The sequence below is a fragment of the Ictalurus furcatus genome, chromosome 21 (assembly GCF_023375685.1).
Source record: "Ictalurus furcatus strain D&B chromosome 21, Billie_1.0, whole genome shotgun sequence".
Lineage (NCBI taxonomy): Eukaryota > Metazoa > Chordata > Actinopteri > Siluriformes > Ictaluridae > Ictalurus > Ictalurus furcatus.
In genome coordinates this window covers 10,933,042-10,956,413 of record NC_071275.1, presented here as the reverse complement: position 1 = coordinate 10,956,413, position 23,372 = coordinate 10,933,042, and the positions used below count along the sequence as shown (strand labels likewise).

Sequence of the window (23,372 nt, the reverse complement as noted above, 5' to 3'; positions counted from 1 at the left end):
CGGTCGACATAACAGGACACACCTGGGCGACAAGAAACACCTGTCAGTCACACGTTCCAACATTTTTGCTCGCCTACAAATTGGCTGGTCTAATACAAAATGTTCTATGTTGTTTAACATGTCTGCATTTAAATACCAGGAAATAAATACTGAAATTCTAAACTTTCTTCTAAACATACTCATCTTTTGATCCGAAACCCAAATGTCTATAGTACAGTACAAATAATAGAACTGGCCTTGCCGTTCCAATAGTTTCGGAGGGGACTCTAGATAAACATGAAGAGAAGACTGCACCGCTATCTGCAGGTATTTATTTACTATGGTTAAAAAGATCAAAAGGTCAATTAAAGAAACTCAACTTAATCTTTTTGGAAATTAAATCTTTGTTGTTTTTTTATGTCTGAAGACTGAATAATTGTTTAAATTATAAAGATGAAAATGTCTGAATAAGTCCTTACAGAGTGGATTTTTCATTCTAAGATGGAGGTGTGTCTGTAACATGACTGACAGGAGGAATGTAAACACATCCACGGGCAGAACTTTTTTTTTCCTCAACATAATTAAAAAAATAGTATTCACATTATTTCTAATACAAAGAGCTAGAAAAATATGGAGCAGAGCAAAATAACGAACACACACAATGTTAGAATAAAATTAGTTGAATTTTATTTCAGCGGTGGCTCACAGTATGGATAATTTATACCAAAAATATTTTCTTGCTGCATTTCTTGGGTCCTGAATTGATTAGGTTGTTTTTGTGTTCATTTGCTGACACCCCCCCCCCACACACACACAAATAATCAGATATTAACATATTAAAAAGTATAAAACAGCGATCTTAATAAGAACTGATTTGCACCTATGCTCATAATTCATCGTTTTTCTTTTGAGAGTCTGACTTTGAGCTTTTTGCTTTCGGCTGTTCGCTTTCTGTCTTTTTGGACGAAGCTTTTACCATCTTCTTGGCGGCTGCTTTTTCCTTTTTCTCTGCTGCTTTGGCCTTCGTTTTTTCTGTCGCTTTCGTTTTCGTCTTCGCTTTTCCTGATGGTTTGGTTTTCGTTGCTGTTTTAGCCTTTGCTTTTTCCGTAGCCATGGCCTTTGGCGGTTTGTCTTCGCCGTGCGTCTTTGCGTCGGCGCCCGTGTCAGTCTTTTCCTCTGCAGGTTTGCTTGCTTGCTTTCCCGTGGCTATTTTCGTGCCTTCTGCTGTGGCTGTTTTTCCTCCATCCGGTATCGCGCTGTCCTTCTCTGAGGCCGTCTCTTCGCTGCGGTCCTTCTCTTTTTTCTGGAACTCTGCGTTAAGTGGGCTGGAGAGCATTTTTAACAGCTCTTCTGCCTGAATTCGCTCCTGAGGAACCCCCCCAAAAAAGTACAACATGGTGAAATGAATGAAAGTTATTTGAAATGATTCAAAAATGACTTTAAAGCACTTTATAACCTTGTTCATGAACCAATATGTTCACAATATCACATAAATAATAAATTAAAATAACTCAAAAAACAGACTGATTTCTCTAATTCAGGGCTTTGCAAATTAATTATGCTAATTATTTAAATGTGTACAATAACATTTGGGGTATTTACTGGTGCTATTATTACTTTCCACAACCAGATCACATTTCTGTTAAAGGGTTTAAAAAAAAAAAAGTCATTAGTTTTAATGCAGAATTCAGACAAATTGGACTTAAGCAAACACAGACAGATAGTAAGATAGATACTTAGACAGACAGACAGGCAGAGATAGATACAGTGCTGTGAAAAAGTATTCACCCCATCCTGATTTCTTCTGTTTTTGTGTATATCTCATACTAAATTGTTTCAGAAATGAAAACAAAGCCTATGATAAATCAAAGGCATCCTAACTGACTGAGTCAAAGGTGGAACTGTTTGGAAGACAGGGGTCCTGTTACAACTGTCGTAAACCAAACACAGAATTCCGCAAAAAGAACACCATAGCTACGGTCAAGCATGGTGGTGGAAGTGTGATGGTATGGGGATGCTTTGCTGCTTCAAGGCCTGGGGAACTTGTAATAATTATGGGAAACATGAATTCTGCTCTCTAAGTTTTTCACATAGGTGATAGGTGTTGGATCCCTTTTTTGGCTTCAATGAAAAAATTAAAACTGTATTGTGTGTTTACTCAGGTGACCTTGGTTTTATGTTGTATTTTGCTTGAAGATCTAAAACTATTTAGTATGAGATACACAAAAACTGAAGAAATCAGGCAAATACTTTTTCACAGCACTATAGGTAGGTAGGTAGATAGATACTATCTATCTATCTATCTATCTATCTACAATCACTGAAAGAAAGAAAGACTAATTGACAGACTGAGACAAAAAGATAGACAGACGGACAGATATAATAAGCTAGATAGAATATCCCAAGTATGTGTATTACCATGGTATATTTCCATAACTGCTGTTTAATAACTGTGATAATGATATGAAGATAAAGGTATATTGTATATTTAGGGTTGTGGGTGAGTGACGCCTCCGTGGCTAAGCAGTGAAGAGAACATTAATGATAAATAACTGTGTAGTGGAACTTGCCTTTTCGTTGTGTCGAGGATCCAGAGTGAACCACAGAGCCACCGCACACCTCTGACCTTTTGTCACAGCCCTGACTCCATGAGGGTTCTCCTTACCGGCACCGAACGCCACGATGCGACCGCACTGAGGCTTCACCACCGCCTAGAGAGAGGGAGAGATTGAGAGCGAGCCAGAGACAGAGAGCAGGGGCGATTGAGAGAGAGAGAGAGAGAGAGAGCAGGGGAGATTGAGAGAGAGAGCAGGGGAGATTGAGAGAGCGAGCAAGGGAGAGAGAGAGAGAGCAGGGGAGAGAGAGAGAGAGCAGGGGAGATTGAGAGAGAGCAGGGGAGACAGAGAGAGAGAGAGAGCAGGGGAGATTGGGAGATAGAGAGAGAGAGCAGGGGAGATTGGGAGATAGAGAGAGAGAGCAGGGGAGATTGAGAGAGAGAGCAGGGGAGATTGAGAGAGCGAGCAAGGGAGAGAGAGAGAGCAGGGGAGATTGAGATAGAGAAAGAGCAGGGGAGAGAGAGAGAGAGAGCAGGGGAGATTGAGAGAGAGCAGGGGAGACAGAGAGAGAGAGAGAGCAGGGGAGATTGGGAGATAGAGAGAGAGAGCAGGGGAGATAGGACAAAACTCCTGCTTCACATTTCTTAAAGGAAAATCGAGGATAAATAAAAGGCACTAAAATACTGAATACATTGATATACATTTCACAGTCATGTTCAGTAAGGTAAGTAAGTAGTAATTGTTAGCAATATATGAGTAACATAATACTTAACACACAAAGTTATAATATTACAGTAGTCCAAAATTATAAAAATCTGGAAAGACAAGAAAATGCAGGATGGTCAAAGCTTGGGGTCAAAGAAAATTCCTAATGTACACTTTACTGTTTTTTTCGTTTGCACGAAAAAGTTTGGGAACACCTGATGTAAAGACTAACTGCAATATTTAGGACGAACACTCAGCAGCACCACATGCTGGCCAAAACACTGAAATAACCACTAGATATTATTTTACTAATGACATGGGGACCGTTGCATGTACAATGCATGTTCATAAATCATTTAAACACTGTGTATGAACGACACGATCTGTGAGAATCGTACCGTGATGGTTTTGGCATCGAGTTCTGTGAAGATGAAATCTCCTCCTTCGAAGTCGTCATTGAGGTAGACGATGGCGCTGAAAGGAACGCAGAGTATATTGTTAAAAACCAGTAGTAACCAGTAACCAGTAGAATCATAGCTGGGTGTTGTGCTGGTTTCGGATGTACCTGTAGTCCCGGTGCGTGTACGCCGGAGGCTCTTTCATACACTCGTTGAGTTCGGAGATCAGGAGACAGTTGTCGACATGTACAGGATGGCTCAGGTCATCTCTGTCTTCTTGCTTCTCTGCACAGGAAGACACATATACAGTATGTCACAAAAGTGAGTACACCCCTCGCATTTTTGTAAATATTTGATTATATCTTTTAATGTGACAGCACTGAAGAAATGACACTTTGCTACAATGTAAAGTAGTGAGTGAACAGCTTGTATAACAGTGTAAATTTGTGGTCCCCTCGAAAAAACTCAACACACAGCCATTAATGTATAAACCGCTGGCAACAAAAGTGAGTACACCCCTAAGTGAAAATGTCTAAATTGAGCCCAATTAGCCATTTTCCCTCCCCAGTGTCATGTGACTTGTTAGTGTTACAAGGTCTCAGGTGTGAATGGGGAGCAGGTGTGTTAAATTTGGTGTCATCGCTCTCACACTCCCTCATAGTGGTCACTGGAAGTTCAACGTGGCACCTCATGGCAAAGAACTCTCTGAGGATCTGAAAAAAAAAATAATTATTGCTCTACATAAAGATGGCCTAGGCTATAAGAAGATTGCCAAGACCCTGACACTGAGCTGCAGCACGGTGGCCAAGACCATACAGCGGTTTAACAGGACAGGTTCCACTCAGAACAGGCCTTGCCATGGTCGACCAAAGAAGTTGAGTGCACGTGCTCAGCGTCATATCCAGAGGTTGTCTTTGGGAAATAGACGTATGAGTGCTGCCAGCATTGCTGCAGAGGTTGAAGGGTTGGGGGGTCAGCCTGTCAGTGCGCAGACCATACACCGCACACTGCATCAAATTGGTCTGCATGGCTGTCGTCCCAGAAGGAAGCCTCTTCTAAAGATGTTGCACAAGAAAGCCCGCAAACAGTTTGCTGAAGACAAGCAGGATAAGGACATGGATTACTGGAACCATGTCCTGTGGTCTGATGAGACCAAGATAAACTTATTTGGTTCAGATGGTGTCAAGCGTGTGTGGCGGCAACCAGGTGAGGAGTACAAAGACAAGTGTGTCTAGCCTACAGTCAAGCATGGTGGTGGGAGTGTCATGGTCTGGGGCTGCATGTGTGCTGCCGGCACTGGGGAGCTACAGTTCATTGAGGGAACCATGAATGCCAACATGTATTGTGACATACTGAAGCAGAGCATAATCAGTATGCAGTATTCCAGCATGATAACGACCCCAAACACACCTTCAAGACGACCACTGCCTTGCTAAAGAAGCTGAGGGTGAAAGTAATGGACTGGCCAAGCATGTCTCCAGACCTAAACCCTATTGAGCATCTGTGGGGCATCCTCAAATGGAAGGTGGAGGAGCACAAGGTCTCTAACATCCACCAGCTCCGTGATGTTGTCATGGAGGAGTGGAAGAGGACTCCAGTGGCAACCTTGAAGCTCTGGTGAACTCCATGGCCAAGAGGGTTAAGGTAGTGCTGGAAAATAATGGTGGCCACACAAAATATTGACACTTTGGTCATAATTTGGAAATTTTCACTTAGGGCTGTACTCACTTTTGTTGCCAGCGGTTTAGACATTAATGACTGTGTGTTGAGTTATTTTGAGGGGACAGCAAATTTACACTGTTACACAAGCTGTACACTCACTACTTTACATTGTAGCAAAGTGTCATTTCTTTAGTGTTGTCACATGAAAAGATATAATCAAATATTTACAAAAATGTGAGGGGTGTACTCACTTTTGTGACATACTGTATATGATAAAGCCTTGGTAAATTAAATAGTACTTTATTTTTTAAATGACTCTATTAAAAGACACTATTTTGTAGTTCGGTCAACAGATTTTCTATGGGATTCAGGTCAGGGCTTTGTGATGGACCCCCCCCAAACTGGTCAATCAGAAGCTTCTAAAAGTCGTTGCATCAATTTCTGCGATCTTCCAGACTTTTTAAAGAAACAGGAATCTGGGTGTATATAAACTTTTTGAACTGTATGTACATCTAGCGGTCAGGTTTTCGGATTTATATACTCCAGGATGGTGGCATGTGAACAGAGCTCCTCTTACCCTCGATAGCGGAGCGGCAGACCAGGTGCGAGTAGGAGAAGTACAGAGGAGACTGGAGACTGAAGTAGGACTCCACCACTTTGCGCACCTTCTCGCTGAGGTCGAAAAACAGACGAGCGCTCTTCAGAGGAAGCACGCCTTCCTGACCGAGCTGTCTCGCACACACACACACACACACACACACACACACACACACACACACACACAACGTGGAATTCTGATTAAAAAAAAAAAGAATAAAAATTCCACTCGTAGCATGACGCATCACGGATATCTTAATTACGACGAAGACTGTTATGTATAAGCAGTAAGGAACGTGATGGTGCGGAAGTCTTACCTTAAGAGCTTTGAGAACAGTGACCCCCTGGAACATCTCGCTGGGGGAATGAGGACTTGGCCTTCCTCTGTAGCCGTCACCTTTCTGCGCCGCTGTCTAAAGCAAAGTGTTCAAGTGGGGAGGGGGGGAAGAATTTATTCACTCGGTTTTGACGTAACTGAACAAATCTACAACCATGATTCGCGCTTGAACATGATATACACTTACTCTAATGCCCCTGCACTCAGCGGTTTTGCAATTACTCTCTTTTTATATGGACTACAGAAAGTCTATGATGGTCGTTTTTGACACTACTGCAAGAAAATTGATTTCACTTGATATAATAGCATTTAATTTCGGCTGAATAAAGCACTGCTTTCACACTGTTCTGTCCAGAACGACGAGCGTAGTGCCGTTTGTACTGATATCGTCTTCACTCGCTAACAAGACTAAAGCCGTGTCCAAAATCGCTTGCTAGCTCACTATTCCCTATATACCGAATGAGGTTCAAGTAAATACTGCACCAATCAATCAATAATCCCTATCATTTCGCTTTGAAATATCTCCACACATTAATAAAGAGTTATACAGTCTTTATAAAACTTCAAAGCGAGAATCTACACATTTTCTATCCATTTAGTCCGTCATTTGTTTTTCGATTATGCGCACGTGTTCTCTTGCAGCAAAGTAAATGAATTATGCTGTACAATTCCATTAGCAGGGAATCAAGCTGATTTGAGCTGAATGGTTTCATCCACGTTTATGTGTCACTATTACCGAAGAGTAAACACTTACATTAGAAAGCCGGTGTAATTCCCGACATTCGTCGTCGGTGATGACTCCGTCCAGCACGACTCTCTGTGAACCATTCAGCACTTTGGACGTCATGCTGACCATGATGCCGTCGAACACCGAGCTGTGCTCTGGAGTAGGTGTCGATTTACTGACTCCTAAAAACAAAACGCATGAGAAAAGTAAAGTAGGAGATAATTTTACAAAAGTTTCCGGGTGAGGAAAAATTATGTTGCACTATTATTATTATTATTATTATTATTATTATTATTACTACAACAACAACTTATCTACAAAATGCTAATTCCTATGCACTATAGGAAGCTCGAGAGAAGTTTCTCAATGATAGTTTTGTAATTGAGAGGATCTGAAAGTTGATTGGAGGACAGAAAAGAGGTTGAAGGTAGTTATAATATTTGTTGAGGGTATAAATGTTTTACTCCTGAGCCTGCTCACCATCATTAACCATCTTGGTGATGTCCGATGACTCCTTGGTCTTCTCCTCCACCAGCGTCTCGATTTCCTTCATGAGATTGCCAATCTCCTCTGTGATGCGAGCGGCTGTCTCTCGGTCAGCCCTGAGCGGCACGGAGACACGGTCTGAGCGTTCATAATCGCTCAGAAGAATGGAATAAAGCGCTTTGTGTCATGCAGTTACAGGAAAATAATCAATGCCGGAACGGTATTGTGCAAAACCATCAAAACAGTGTTTTATTCTTCTTATACCATAGGAATTTTCCAACGATTTATACCCGTTTATAATTACATTTCATTTAATACAACCTCTCCCCCCCCCCCGCCACCCCCCCACCTCTTTAAGTCAATAAGAGCGTCCTCTGTCCTGAACGTGGCTGGACGATATGAAAAAAATATCATGTCACGATATTTTGAAGACATTACAAGTACTATACATGCTTTGTATCATGAGATGTATTTGCTTTGGCTGAACATCTGTCGTGATAACGTCACACGACACGTCTCGGCCCAAATCTGCGGTAATTTAAAAAAATTTCTGCGATCGCAAAATCCTGGATGGACTGAACACTGAAATAAAGGGAATAAAATTAACATTTACATTTTTTAAGATAAAGAAAAACTTCAACTTTGTCAAAAATGACATCAAATCTACTTCCAGATTTCCTGTTTAAAAAAAAAAAACAATTTCAAATATATAAAATTCACGACATCACGGTAAAGCATATCTTGACCTCGTTATAGCGATTTTATATCGTAAGCTACGGCTTTTCCTCTAAGCGCTGACACTGGAGACTGCTACCACAAAGGTTAAATAAATGCCTCCGCACGCTATTAACATTTTATGTTGAGCATCTACTGTCTACGACGTTACTACAGAAATAATAACGTGTCAGAAGGAACGCATGTAGTTTAATATAAACCTGCTGTTTCAGCTGCTGTTCTAGAAAATTAATGAACATGTCCTGATTGGAGAATACAACAGCTCTGTGGTGTAATTACATTGAAGCAGACCTCATCGTTAGGACATTTAGATTTATTCGTTTATTACTTTTGCTTGTCCCTGAGTTTCTTAGGCATGATTTCTTCCGGCGTCCACGTGTCCTGGGAAAATAAAGAAATAAATAAAAGAGAGAGAGAGAGAGAGAGAGAGAGGAATTATATCTTTTTGCATTATATATCCCAAAGTATTATAGAACAGTCTGAACTGCAGGTTTGGGACTCACCGGATCAACAAACGTGATTCCAAAAATTTCATATCCAAAATATAAGAGCTCTTTCTCCAGCAAGGAATTCTTGATATACTGCTCAACACCCTAGGGTCGAAAAAGCAGTAATAATTAGGACTGGGCGATACATCAGTGTAATATCGATATTGTGATGAATGATTACTCGATACACTTTTCTAAGGTATCGTTGGTATGGTGATTTTTAAAAAAAAAAGGTTTTTAGTAATTACAAATTAAGTGGTACTGTATGGACGCTGTTGATTTGATGTAATTTACTTCAACTTTGTCTTCGTAGGCATTAAAGTATCATCAACCTCAAACGTGTTTTTTTTTGTTTATTTTACTACCGTCTTGCAGACAGTTTGTTTGCTAAATTATATATCGTGATACGCACTGTGTATCTTAGAAAGGTCCTCGAGTATCGTGATATGATATTTGTCATATCGCCCAACCCTAATTATAATAAACAATAAATAATGATGATATTATTAATATTATTATTATTAACAATAATAATAATAAAATCTCAGGAAATCCGAGCTTTACCACTAAAACTAAACAGTTGATAACCCGCGCTCTGTCATTCCTACACACCTTTCTAGCACTAGCATTATGCTGAGATCCGACATGCCTACATGAGTTCTGAAATAGTTTCAGAGCTTTGAGTTAAATTAAGTTGTAGTTCTATATCGATAAATGCTCATTTAATGACGGATCTTAACTGTTGCTAGGAATTTTAAAACACACACAAGCGTGTGAGTATAACCAGCAATCCCTCCTCCTTCTGGAATATTCCATACAGAGTATGAGTTGGAATTTGGGCCAAACGAATACGCACGTCGTCTACAACGAGATGACAAATCCTGCACCTCGGATCAACAATAGTCATGTAGCAAGTGAGCACCTCTCTGGCTGTAATAGCAGCAGCTTTTTCTTCTCCCAGCACAGCCGAGTAATATGCCAAGTTCTGCTTCATCACCTCGTCGTCAGGACGGAAAATTAGGAAGGTTTTAGCACATTCGATGGCTTTCTCGTACTGCTCACCTGAAAAAGAGGAGTACAGGAGTAAACCAACAGCAGCAGAAACACAGGAGATCGATCAGATTACAGAATTTGACTTAGAAGTAGTTCGACATGAAAAAAAAAAAAAATTATATATATATATATATATATATATATATATATATATATATATATATATATATATATATACACATACAAACACACACACACACACACACAAATTACCAGAAGCCAATCAACATCAAACGTTTTGCACATTGAATGCGCTTGAATATTTGGATTATGTTTATATGCGAGTGCAAATAATAAAAATTGTCACGTGACAGAGATGAACTAAGAATGTGTCGTACTGTTATAGTAGGAAAACTGGAGGTAGTTAAAATGTGATGGCAGGAAGTCTTCGAATGGTTTCTCTCTTCCGGCGGTGGACGCCAGCTCCACAGCACAGTTCTGCTTACAGTTCAGGACATACAGGTAGTGATCTGTAGTGAAACATCACGATCAGCAAATTAATCTGCAGGCCAACACACACGAAACACTGACATCATGAACGTGCTGAAAAGAAAAAAGATGTCTGCTGCTTACCCGTGATGGATTGGAAGAGGTCAGCATTGTACTCCATGTAGTTGTATCCGTCGTAGTCGTACGCACCCTCGCACAGCGCCCGGCACTCCGCGTCGGCCGGGAAAAACTCCTTGAGTGCTGCCTCGAAGTGTCCAATGGAGGAGGAAAAATCGTCCGCGCTGTACAGCCGCTTCCCTTCCAGAAACTCAGCCTGAAACATCACATCAACATGTCATTTAAACACCAAGTAAGGCGATCCAGCACATTTCCCCGACTTAACTTTCGGCATCTCACCATGTGCGGTCTGGCCTCAAGGTCTTTAAAGTCTGTCTCCTGAACGCCGGCCATCATGCTGTAGTACTCCAGGTTCTGTCTCATCTCCATGTGGTCTGGGTTCGCAACGTAGAACGTGTTCGCCGCGGCCACAGCTTTGTCGAGCTTGTTTATCTGCGGATGCAGACAGACGAGGTTTTTGTTTCAAACTCTGATACGTCACAGGTCTATTACCCACACAGATAAGGCTAACGAGAAGTGTCATTTGATTTTAATCAAATTTAGTTCGAGTCAAAGAATAATTTTTTCAGTCACCACAACAATGATTAGTATTTACGTAAATCGTTGGTGTGGTGAAATGGTGAAAAATGTAAAAGTATAATCTTTGAATTAAGAGAAGATATAAATATGCTGTGTATACTACATACAATCAATAGTTAAAGCGAAACTGTGCTAGGTTAACAACTTTACTGTCTCAGAAAATATTTTAAATATTTTTAAATATCATTTTAAAGCCAAAAACCATATGACAAACTGACTAAAAAGATTTTTTTTTCTGGATAGAAAATTGTAGTGAGTTCAATTAAAAGCTGAGGAAAGAAAAATATCAAAAAAAAATTTTTCATTAATGAAATTCATTTATGACAAATTTTAATAGTGATTTTTTTCATGTTTTGTTTTATGCTATTTTATGTTTATTACTGTTTAATTATTCATGTTATTATACATTAATAACATTCTTGAGGTAAAGTACATGCTAGGTGCTAAACCGCTACGTACTTCCGCATACGATAAAAATAGTAACCACAGCAACCGGTGCTTCGATTACTATGCTACTATTAAAAAACCAGTGTGCGGTGCGGGGAGTACCATATACCGTTAGCATCTCATGCTAACACTGAACGCCTGAGAATAAAGGCAGTTTTTAATGCTGTGCCTGACATCTATACGGTTAATACGTGGAATATTTTTTTAAATTCACGAATGAATAGTAATGTCTGTGGCGTGAAGGAATCTTTTAAACGTCTTTAAGTGTGTCCCGGCATGTACCATTTAACTCCACCTAAAGACGTGGCACCCGAATCTCGGGGGGGGGGGGGGTTGGGGGGGGGTTGGGTTCAGGGTAGTGATGTGTCGTTCTTAAAGGAGTCGGCTCTTCTAGGTGAACACTGAGAGCCGACTCTCATATATACTGGATATATACACGACCGTGTCTTTTGGAAGATTTAGGCAATTATGATATCTCATGTATCGGGATAAATCGACATTGATGTTATGAAATCAATTCTAATAAACCACTGATACAACATGGAACAATAACTTTAATAACATGAATGCAAGTATGTTTACTGTTTTGTATGCTTACAATTGTAGTTCCTTGGATTTTTGTGATTGTTTAAACTGAATGTAAATCTCTTTAACGCAAAGTAGCGTTAGTTCGGTCATTAGAATGAGACAGAGTGAGACCTCAGGAAACAATTTAATCCTAAACGCTAGGGAAAAAATGTAGTGAGTCGTTTGGGGGCTGAATCATATCAGTCGAGCTGAATCAAATGAACCAAATGACTCGATGAAAAGACTCGAAATTTCCATCACTAGTTTAGGGACGTGGAAAAGCTCATAAATGTGTTTTCTGTTGGGAAATGGTCACAAAACTACATAACAGTTGTTCTTCGTGAATAGACTGGTCTACTTTTTGATGTTAAACTTGCATGGTGCAGTCATGCATGCTGATGCATCTGGAAGAACTTTGTGAAGAACTATCTGAATGATGTTTACCTTAAAATAAGCCACTTGCAGGTAATTATACGGAGTCCTTTTCCTGAACTCGAGCTCGACCTCGTCGCTGACTTTGTGCATGGACGACGGCCCGAGTTTCTCAGCCTCGCACCGGGTCACGCACTCGGCCCGCTCGAGCACGCGCTGGAAAAATCCCAGGTCTTGAACGGGACCGGCGCCGGGAAGCGGAACGGGCGAGCCGGGCTCGGTGTGCTGGAAGGCGGTGAGGTTGGCGCAGGATAGGCGGCACTGAGCCTTCACTTTGCGCAAAATGCCCTTGTTCCTCAGAGCGCGCTCCATGTTCAGGATGACCGAGAACCAATCCTGCTTGTAGTACGCTTCCACTGCGTTGTCGAACAGCAGGTCGTACGGCTCCAAAACACCGCCGAGCTCCGTTTCACACGAGCCCGGCTCCGAAACGGACAGAACCAGGAGGAAAGCGAGGAGAAACGCGGTGGAGGCCATGATGGAGAGCTGCGTGAAAGTGGACCAGCGGCACGGTCAAGCTCTCATCACGGATCTTCACCAAAAGCTGCAAACTTTTTCTCTTTTCCTAACGGAGGGGGCGGGGCAATATTTAAAGGGGCGTGGTATTAAAGACATGGGGCCGTGCTTCTATCACCGAGCATCGCTAGACAAATAAATCATCATACATTAATATTTATAATTCATAATTATTAGCACACTTCAACAGAATATGCAGAATTAACTATAAAATGTATTTACATAAACAAACAAAGTCAACTGGCACCATCATTAGAATGCACAAAATGACAAAATTATTGTATAAAACACACAAAAGTAATGTAATTACACTCAAGAAATTGAACGAATGAATTGCCTTTACTCTAAACAAAAACACTTTCAGTCGTATAATTGTTTTATAGCCGTATAGTTGTTTTAGTTAAAAATTTGCCCTCTTCAAGATGGCGACCCGGTTGACATGTTTGGTCTTAATCCTATTTCCGGTGATATGTGACCAAAAAACTGTCAGACCAAATATTTTAACATTTTACTAAAAATTAAAACGTTATTGTTTCCTACTTGAACATACTTTATCTTAAAATAAGTGGTTACAAAATTATTCTTTAAAAAAACAACAAGACGTTTTATTATTAGAATCCAATTTTTTTCGGTATTTATTATACAGGCGTTTTAATAAGCCTACTGACAACTGACAAAGAGCACCGGAAACGCAGGCTTGCAAAGTTGTTTTGCCGCATCAGTAGATTTATCGGACTCGGTTATGAAACGTGAATAAAAAAGAGAAAAGTTGAACGACGTATTTGATAATATTTTAGCTGGAATTAAATCTTAATATCAGTCGAATACAAGTGAAAATTAGCACTGTCAAATGGATAAAGCTGTCAGTTTACCGAATCAACCTGACAAATTAACCACAGGTACGAGCACACAGTGCAGAATAAATATTATTATTATTATTATTAGAGAAATGTAGAGTAACAAAAAAAGTCACAGGCCAGATTTATATCAGATTGGAATAATTCAGTAAATGTGGCTTAATACACAACTGGGAGTCCTGCTCAGTCTGTTACAGCTAATTATTCTATTATTATTATTATTAGTGAAGATCCAGAGAGAGAGAGAGAGAGAGAAAAAAAGTTAATAATAATTAAACTGAATTTTGTCTTGAGACGTGAAATGTGAATGTCTGTTGTCTATATTTATTTATTTTATTTTTTTTCTACTATTATAAGGTAAGTTCTCACATAACTCTTTGCTGTTACAACCTAAAAGCTCGTAACACTTATATGAAGTGTTTATTCCTCTGATATCATAGCAATTTAACCAACGATTACTATTTTTTATTTTGTGTAACGTAAGCGAAACGAGTTAGTTCCTCAAATCACATTTTTGCAGCTATAAGCAGTCATTCCCTCACAAGCCTTTCTTACATCTCTCTCTTAATGCACCTTGGGCTGTTACAAAGCGCTGACACTGGAGACTCCTTCCATAAGTGTTAAATAAATGTCTCCTTTGCAGAAAACGTCACCACGGCCACGATTACGCTTGGTTTTGGAAATGGGTTTACGTGCAGCGTCCACCGTAGGCTTACAAGTCCCTGTAAACGAGCTGTTACTATAGAAACGATCGAATATTAGAACAAGCGCATTAATATGAACCTGTGATTTGGAGCTGAGCTACTGTCAGAAAATTAATCAACACCTTCAGACGTCATGAGAACATCAGAATCAACAGCCCTGTGGTGTAATTTAAAAAAAACCCAGATAATCCGCAATTTTTAATCTGTATATTCTGTCCGAAGTGTAGATTACTATCGGACTAGGTCATGGAGTTCAATCTGATTTCACGTACTAGTACTTTTTAAGGCTTTAATGTGTGTGATCAGATAATCTATAGAACTGTCATTTCTATCTATTCTGTATTCTGACAAATCCTGCCTCCTGTACTGGGATTGGTTATTGTTTTAAAACAAATGTATTAAATGAGTTTGAATCGCTTAAGAATGTGCTCGAAGAATAATTTGTTCACTCAGGTTTTTTTTTGGTAAGTCCTTTAGCCACACCCCCTCATTTGATTGCCATGGGAAATGCATAATTCAATTTCATGTTAATATTTCAGTTACACTGGTGGAAACTAACAGCAATCCAAACGGACTGGAGCTGGTGAGCTCTTATCACACCAACCGAGTCGGAGATCCCACGGACCTCGTCGCTCTGGCTCAGCAGGTTCAGAAGGTACGCTGGGTTTTCAGACAAAGCCTCACACATTATTCTCTTCCTGCTAATCAATACAACTTCCTTGTTTACTTTAGGGAGACCAATTTGTCCGAGCGAACACTTGCAACAGGTTGACCGTCATTGCCGACCAAATAAGATACTTACAGGAGCAAGCGAGAAAGGTGAGAAATATTTCGATCACAGCACTGTCGAATTCTCGAATCTGATCGGTCAGGTGTCGATTCATTTTCTATAACAGCGGCTCTGAGCGTAGCGCAGGTTTATGTTAATGCGCTTGTTCTGATACGTTATCGTTTCCGTAGTAACAGATCGTCTGCAGGGACTAAATAATGTGCGTAATCGCGGATCTGGAGAAGTTTAAGATTTTCTTTAAGATCTTTGGGATGGGAAAGTGTTCAGTACAAAGGAGTTTACGGTTTCTTTGCGATTTCTCAGTTGCGTGACAATAAATACAATCATTTTGTCTTATCTTCAAAAGAGAGAGGAAAAAAATAAAGGCTGGTGAGGAAACAGCTGTTTGTAGCTGCTGTAACATAAGTGAGAACAGGAACTGATTTGTTTCATGGACGCTAAACATTAACGACTATAAACGGATAAAAAAAAAGAATGGTGTGGTGTTATTTCATGAATAAAAACATAATTGCTGTGTTACAAGAGGAATAAAAGTCTTCACTAATTAACGCTGCTTCATCACACCACCCGATTGTTGATTTTCCTATAACAGGACGTCGCAAAGTGTTTTATTCCTTACTGAGCGCCATAGAGATGTAAAAATTCCTTAATTGTTTTCCTGTAATTATTTATTTACAATACAGACCAATGAATATGTTTTAACGTGTGAATAATTGTTACGTATATTTTGTTTCAGGTGTTAGAGGATGCGAAGAGGGATGCCGATCTCCACCATGCAGCCTGCAATGTTGTGAAGAAGCCCGGAAACATGTACTACCTGTACATGCGCGAATCTGGCCAGCGTTACTTCTCTATCCTCTCCCCGAAGGTCAACTGTTCACTTTGCTGCTACCAAATTTCATGTAATGGCCATAGCAATGAATCATCAAGACCTTCTTTAGGCTCCGAGTCTGTACACAGCGTTATAGCACTTCTCCACCGGACAGTTATCCGTATTGTAGCCAAGTGACAGAAATCGCACGACTCTAGCTATGAAAATAGGTGGAGTTTCTCTGGAGCGGTGGCTTGACATGCACAAGTAGTGAAATATTACACAAATGCAAATAAAGGATGCTGAAAAGAATTCTGGCATCTCTCACTTGACGTTCAAATGCAATTTCGTATTAAATTTTTAAAAAAAAGAGAGAAAAAAAAACGCGCAAACGTTCACTGATCGGTCGTCCATGGCCGCCAATACTTTAAGGACAATATGGTCAGTTGTGCATTTTCTGTCCCTGGATCAAATCAAATGTGATCAAAATTCTACGCTACTCATTAGGGCACTACATAGGGCTCCGTCCTGTTGTATCCTACATCTGTAGGGAGCAGACATGGTGACCTGTCTGGTGCAAAAGCACCATTATACAATATTATATAATTATGTATATTATATTTATATACCAGAGTTTCCAGTAAAAACTTTTGGTGCCGGCCAATGTGTCCAGGGATCATAAAGTTTACTGGAGAAACATGAAAAAAATCTGGTCTTCTCATTTCTGTGTTTATTTTGCACTGTAACATTTTGGACTATGCATAGTATATGTGATTGTGGCTGCGGGGCGTGGTCGAGAGTCAGCTGTTAACCCGAGTTTACTCGTGTGTGTGTATGTGTGTGCGTGTGTGTGTGCCCGCGCTTTCAGTGCCTCCCGTAACGAGCCCTTATTTAGGTGTGCAATCGTGAATGAACTTCGCGTTCGAGAATTTTTGGTTTTATCAGACATTTTTAAATTTTTACGGTCAAAAACTGGTATTTACCGGCTAACGGAAACTCTGATATATACCCACGAAATGGAAACTTGATGAACGGAATATGAAAAACTGTTACAGGAATTGTGTACGTGTTCATCAGTGCATAAAAAAAGCACGTTTTCCTTTTATAACAATTTTTATTTATTTAATTTTTTTAAAGGAATGGGGTCCTAGTAGTCCACACAAGTTCCTTGGCGCTTACAAACTGCAGTACGACATGTCCTGGACACCGCTGGAAGACGTCAAGAAACGGGAAGCTGAAATCAGTGTGATGGACAAACTCCTGAACAGTCAAACCGCTCTTCCGGCCAGTGCAGAGCTGAACTTTGATGGTCTTCCAAACTGAGCATGTTTACATATACGACATAATCTGTTAACAGCAAAAATAAATAAATAAATATATATGCTTGCCAATTTAAACACATTTACAAGAAATGAAGTAATCGGATGTACATGTGAGAATCAGTGGTCTGTATTCTGTTTCTGTACTAAACCTACAGAAGAACGGACATGCTTTATTATTTATTTCAGGGGTTTGTAGTTGCAAATTGCACATCAATTCTGCCCTTCTTTGTGCCGTCTCAAGTTTTAAAAAGATTTTTAGAGCGTTAAGCCAGATTAACAGTACACATGCTTCGAATAACCTGATTTGAAACAAAAATCCATACTCTATCGTAATTCTAATCCGATCTAAACGAGTGTCCTGTGCCGTTCGAGTCGGATTATAATTATGATATTCGCATTAGTGTGCAGTGATGAGGGATAATACTTTATAGCACGGTCATGAAAGAAGCCATTCACACCTTACACAGGGAACTGTGTGAAATGTTCTGTAAGGACATTTTTTTTGGAAAGAGTCCAAAGTGTCAGTGCTTTGTAACATTTTATTTTGGGTTTTTTTTTTTCAGTTCCATAGTTCTAAGCTGTGTGACTTGTGGTCACCGAGTGTGAAAATTTGTACGATCTGCCTTAACAGTACAACGTTGCTGCTTGGAAATCTTTTTTTTTTTTTTTTTTTCCATTTTAAGAATAAAAATACAAGTGTGCGATTATATTTTATTACGACAGTTTCAATTATTTACTTCAATGTACATAATCCTGGACTGTGCATAATTTTGTATGTAACTACTTTTGAAGCAAACACATCAAAATATAATTCAGTGCAATCGATTGTAATTGTAATACAAACATGATAAAAAAAAAAAAAAGCATACTCAATTAATTCAATTAAAATTCAACTCGTATCCCGGTACGGGTCCTTGACTCCTCGTCGGCTGTCGCGTTACGATGCGCCGTTATGTTTTGTAAGTAGGAGTTGACATGAGGCAGCAGTTCCCAGTTGTCTGTCGCAATACTGACTTGAACAGCGTCCTCACCCTCTCTGATCGCCAATAAAACATGAAAAAGAGGTGGAAGGTAAAACAGGATCTTCCACCTATTTAGTTCTTGCGCAATCACGTAACCCTGGAAATTCTTCTCGATCAGATCCGCTAGAGTGTTGCTTCCAGTCTTAAAACAGAACAAGCTCGTCTCTGAAGCGCTAGGTTCTCCTGACGTTACGGAGTCCCAAATCCGATCAAACACGTCCTCCTTGCGCTGAAGCGACGTGCCTGGCGGTAAAGGCACGGGGAGAAATATTTCATGGAACGACACTTTAACGTCAGGGAGATGAGTGTGCCAAGACTGTCTGTCTTCCGTGGTGAAAATGGCGCTCACTCGTAAACTCGTCGGGTATGGGTGAAACGGCTTCAGCGTCACGCTGACTTGATGCGGCTTCCGGTCTCTGAAAAGGCACGGCACGTAGATGTCATTCACGTTCACGTAGTGCGACGTGTCAACATCAAAATGCAGGCATATCGTGAAGAGTCGATCGAATCTAGGATCCGTGGCGTTCACGTGAGTCAGGCTGTACGTCAGAGTGACCGCTGAGGCAAAGCCCGGGGTTTTGAGTTGCTCTTGGTAAACCTCATACAAGTTCTTCTCAGTCAGGACTTCTGTACTTGGGACTACATCCTGAGAGTCATTTTTGTCAGCTTTTATAAGCTGAAGCACACAACTGTCAGTCTGAAGAACCGTCAAACAACTGCCAAGTTCTTCGCTTGCAGTAATGGCTGACAACGATCGGACTTTCACCTGTCCTCCGACGGGGACTTTGGCAAGGATTCCGGCATGTTTTTCCCAGGACAAGTTGGTAAGAAGGGTGTAGTAGAACCGAGCGTGGTCTTGAATGTCCGTGTCCTCGTAGTGTCCGGACATGTGCTGGAGGAGATCCGCCAGTTCAATGAACATCTGGTTCAGAGTAGGGTGCTGGAGCAAGTTGCGGCATACCGCGAGAATGGCGGCGCCGACGTGCCAGCTCCTCCTTTCGCAAAGGTTGGAATTGACCAGGATGTCAAGAAGGAAGCAGATGGTACTCCTCTGGGCAATCTGACTCTCCTGTGCCACTCGAGCCAAGATTTTAAGATGCCAAGCCAAACTCTGAAGGGTAAGTTGCGAAGGAGGCATTCCCACAATGCACCTTTGAAGTGCTTTCAACAACCAGACCGACCAAAGCGAATCCTCGAAGCGCTCCTGGATTCGATCTGTGAGGTTGATCAGATTTGGCGCAAGGTGGCAGTTCCTGGAATACAGCTCGCGTAACCGGTGGACGAGTTTCTCCGAGAGGTTCTCCATGTGGTTGAAGTGCAGGAGGAAAATGAAAATCGCTCTGAAAGATGTCACCACCATTTCCCTGCTGCCATGATTGTCTACTATTCTGAGCAGAGCCATCACGTAATCGACCAGATACCCCAGACCTTGGCCATCCTCTTCCTCGTTTGCCTCGAGGTGTACCAGGCAGAGAAAGTTTAGTCTACAAAGCATTGTGGTGCTGTCGTTGAACACAGTAGGGAAGAGGGACAGCGTAAGCTGAGGCGTGATGAGGACAGGCAAGCACTCCTCTCCGCTGCTAGAGATCGGTCTGTTCTCGGGAAAGTGAAGAATGCAGTCCATGTAAAAGAGCTTCTCAGGAATCCTCAAAAGGGGGTGTTTCGCCATTCCTACAAGACGCTTGAGCAAGAAATGTTCGTCTTCTGCGGTGAAGAGGCTATCGGTGAACGTGCCTTTCATAAACAATGTGGCGTGCATCAGCTCCACGTTGGTTGTTCCAAAAAGCCTGAGCAACTGAGACTTGAATACGGCCGGAGAGATGCCTGGTACCATCGCCACCATCTCCACAAGTCCTCGGAGCAAGGCCGCCTGAGCGGGAGACGTCATCAAGTAGGATTCCTCCAAGAGCAAGGACATTATGGACTTCAGCTCTTTGAAATCCAGTGTCGTCGGGAGCTGGGGGACTTGCGCCATGCTGACAGACAACGTGGACTTTGCAAGCTTGGCAGATTGCCATGCAAAGCCTTCGTTTCCGGCTAAGACGCTCCTAAACTTAGCGTTATCCACGTCTTTTTGTTGGGTCAAAATCTGGATCGCATTCCTGAGCGCCTGCATATAGAGCGTGCAGTATGACTGATGCAGAACGGTGGTTTCCTGCTGCTTAAGGTGATAAAGAACCTCTAACTTTTGTGACAGAAGGCCTGGTTGGCAGGTCTCCATTTCTCGAAGACACTCACAAGCTGTGCCTCGGACGGCGTGGAGAGCCGGACCACCTGCGTTATCGTTCGTGTCCTGAATCGATGTGAACAGAAAGTTCAAATAGTCCTCGGCGACTTTCGATTGGTTGGCCAAGCACGACGTGCATATCAAAACGTTGGCGATAGCCAGCACGAGGTGGCACTTTAGACTGATGAATTTCTGTGGCGTAAAGTTGAGAATCGACACAAGCTCCTGCGCCGTCTCCTCTCCTGCTGACGTGGTTGGGCAAAGGACGGTGGGATGCTCCAGTAATACAGACAGAAGGAGAATCTAGCATAAAAAGAGGAACAAATCATTCATAATCCTAGGTAAAGGTCAAAAACAAACAACCCACAATAAATAAAACGTGACGGCACCTGTTATCAAAAACACACCTTTAACTGACAATTCCTGTGCTCGCTGATATTTTCACAGTTGCCCTTTCACTCTCGATAGCATATTTTTCTTTTTTTTTTTTTTTAATTTATAAATGTTCCCAACCTTTTGGATATGATCTAATCAGCTTGTAATCCTCTCTATTCTTCCTGACATTTCTGCTATACCTGTGGCTTCTTATTTTTAGTCTCGTTGCTGGAATACATTACCTTTCATTTCAAACCTACTGGAAGACATACGGTATACTGTATATCGTAACATTTGTTTGATACAAGGCTCTCAATTCTCCACATATCGAACAAAACGTTTCAACAGATGCATTAAATTCATCACTGCAGGCTATTCATGATAAAATACGGCTTATATCATGAGGTTTAACAGATAATCATGTGGCTCTAACAGCACAGCTAGTTAACAGCAGGATAAGAAACTTCACTAGCGAGTCATACCGTTATGATGCTAACAGTCCGGATGAATCACACAAACACTTTCAATTTATCGTACCTTCATTGTGTTGAATTTTTTAATCGGTCGAAAATGTAAACCTAAGGCAAAAAATATTCAGGAGGCGCTTCCTTTTCCTATATCGAAAAATGTAATCATATCGTATCGAATTAGAGTTTGTGTGTATCACAGTGTTAAACCCCTATAAAATATAGGAACCTTTTGCGTTTTACTATGCAAACTAGAGTTCGACCGATGGATCGGTTTTGGCGATTAATCGGCACCGATAACTGATTGCTTTACCTATCGGTTATCTGCAAAAACCCAAACCGATAGTTTTTCCTGGTTGCGGAGCGGCTGAATTGAAGGGTCTACTGTCGTTATACCGTACGAGAGCATCCTCTAGCGGCGAAGTAAAACTATCACTGGCAAATTTTGTTGTGCTATTTGAAGTGTTTTCGATTTATTTTGTACGTCTCTATTGTTATTTGGAGTGTTACGTTTTGTTTCAGTTTGGATGTATATCTTTTATTTACTTTAATATTTATTAATAGTTTATATATATATATATGTTTCATTTAAAAACATACAGGACATTTTCACGGTTCAGTTCAGAGATATTTTACTTTGAGCGTTATATATTTTCACTCAGTATCAATTTTAAAAACTATCGCTTGATTTAATAGGTTATCAGAGGTCTTGAGTTCAAATCCCAGCACTGTGGAAGGCCCTTAAACCCTCAACTGCTCAGTTGTATAAAAAGTCGGTCTGGATAAGGGTGTCTGCCAAATGCCATAAAAAAACATCTCAAACTCTTGAGATATATATAAGATTTAAGACATCAGCCTCAAACTGAATCCTTAAAACCATGTTTTAAAAAAAGTCAACAGTAGGTACCTTAATGATAAATACAAATAATAAAAAAAGCGAAAAAGGAAATTAAAATATTATTGTGTTAATGTTGCTGTTTGTAATTTTAATATTAAAGTAATAATAAGAAGAGGAAAATTCACGTGTTTTTGACTTACCTTCTTACTGTCATTTGCTTTGTCATCCCTCAGTTTGTCAAGAAGTTCAGCTAAAAAGGTCTCAGAAGTGGTGCAGGACAAAAACTGAGTCGGACTCAATAAAAAAGAGGGAATTCTTTGATTCCAGGATGCCATGATGAGGATTTTTGGTGATGGTAATGTTGGTGGAGCTGTGGTGAAATAATAAAAAAGGTTGTTCTTTAAATTAGCTGTATGTTTACTAACCGTTCGTTTACTCTAAAGGACACAGAAGAGCTACGACCGAAGACATGCACCCCAGCGCACTGAACAGTATGTGAAAATAGTACACGAGTCTGCCTTTCTCATACTACTTAGTACACAAGTATGTGTACATACTGAGCCGGAGTGCCTTAACGTGCACCAAAAACAACTTAATAACGCCACAGAATGCATACTTACAACTACAGGATGCTTCCCACTTACATTTAGAAGACTTTCACTTTAAAATCATTAATGAAATGTGTAGCTTTAGGACTGATTTGACACTTTACATCCACTCTCCACTTCTCTCCTCGGTCGCCATAGCTCACCATGTCATGTGATCGTGCTTTCATTTCACGTGACTTGACTCTAGTTATGAACAGGATATGTAATATATTTTCTATTTTCTATACTTTCATATAAGCCATGGCATGTATAATACACTAAATATATTACCGTTTTATATCAGACGCTAAAATGTAATTGATATGGCATACATTTAACCAAGAAAAAGGTAAAATGCAAAAAAGACTTTTAATTTGTTTCAAAAAATAGATAGAAAATAAAAAACGCTGTACTGCCACCTTATGGCTATTGGACTACAAATAGAGAAGTATATATATATATATATATATATATATATATATATATATATATATATATATATATATATATATATATGTTATTACAAAAGAAACAAACCAAAT

At 40.4% G+C, this 23,372-nt stretch overlaps 3 protein-coding genes across 5 annotated transcripts; 1 reads left to right on the top strand and 2 right to left on the bottom strand.

Annotated features, from left to right (window-relative positions):
* Window positions 1-265: 265 nt before the first annotated feature.
* Window positions 266-12,890, bottom strand: p3h1 (prolyl 3-hydroxylase 1). The gene is made up of 15 exons (XM_053652944.1): window positions 12,327-12,890; window positions 10,569-10,721; window positions 10,296-10,485; window positions 10,061-10,192; window positions 9,592-9,731; window positions 8,685-8,774; window positions 8,510-8,562; window positions 7,441-7,562; window positions 6,988-7,142; window positions 6,214-6,309; window positions 5,877-6,027; window positions 3,805-3,922; window positions 3,638-3,713; window positions 2,550-2,690; window positions 266-1,345 (listed from the first exon to the last, which is right to left on the bottom strand). Exons 1-15 carry the CDS (start codon window positions 12,789-12,791, stop codon window positions 866-868), a joined length of 2,562 nt encoding a protein of 853 aa, XP_053508919.1. The 5' UTR covers window positions 12,792-12,890; the 3' UTR covers window positions 266-865.
* Window positions 12,891-13,451: 561 nt separating this feature from the next.
* On the top strand, window positions 13,452-17,315 carry c21h1orf50 (chromosome 21 C1orf50 homolog). Its single transcript, XM_053652948.1, has 5 exons — window positions 13,452-13,729; window positions 14,931-15,046; window positions 15,124-15,210; window positions 15,918-16,049; window positions 17,130-17,315. Exons 1-5 carry the CDS (start codon window positions 13,681-13,683, stop codon window positions 17,313-17,315), a joined length of 570 nt encoding a protein of 189 aa, XP_053508923.1. The 5' UTR covers window positions 13,452-13,680.
* Window positions 17,099-23,085, bottom strand: ap5b1 (adaptor related protein complex 5 subunit beta 1). 3 transcript variants are annotated; one of them, XM_053652942.1, is made up of 4 exons: window positions 22,864-23,085; window positions 22,444-22,613; window positions 18,184-20,866; window positions 17,099-17,339 (listed from the first exon to the last, which is right to left on the bottom strand). In XM_053652942.1, the coding sequence occupies exons 2-3, from the start codon at window positions 22,576-22,578 to the stop codon at window positions 18,197-18,199; spliced, it is 2,805 nt and encodes a 934-aa protein (XP_053508917.1). In that variant the 5' UTR covers window positions 22,579-22,613; window positions 22,864-23,085; the 3' UTR covers window positions 17,099-17,339; window positions 18,184-18,196. The 3 variants fall into 3 exon arrangements, with proteins under 3 accessions (XP_053508917.1, XP_053508915.1, XP_053508916.1); XM_053652940.1 differs by having other exon boundaries at window positions 22,888-23,084; XM_053652941.1 differs by having other exon boundaries at window positions 22,444-23,084.
* Window positions 23,086-23,372: the final 287 nt, after the last annotated feature.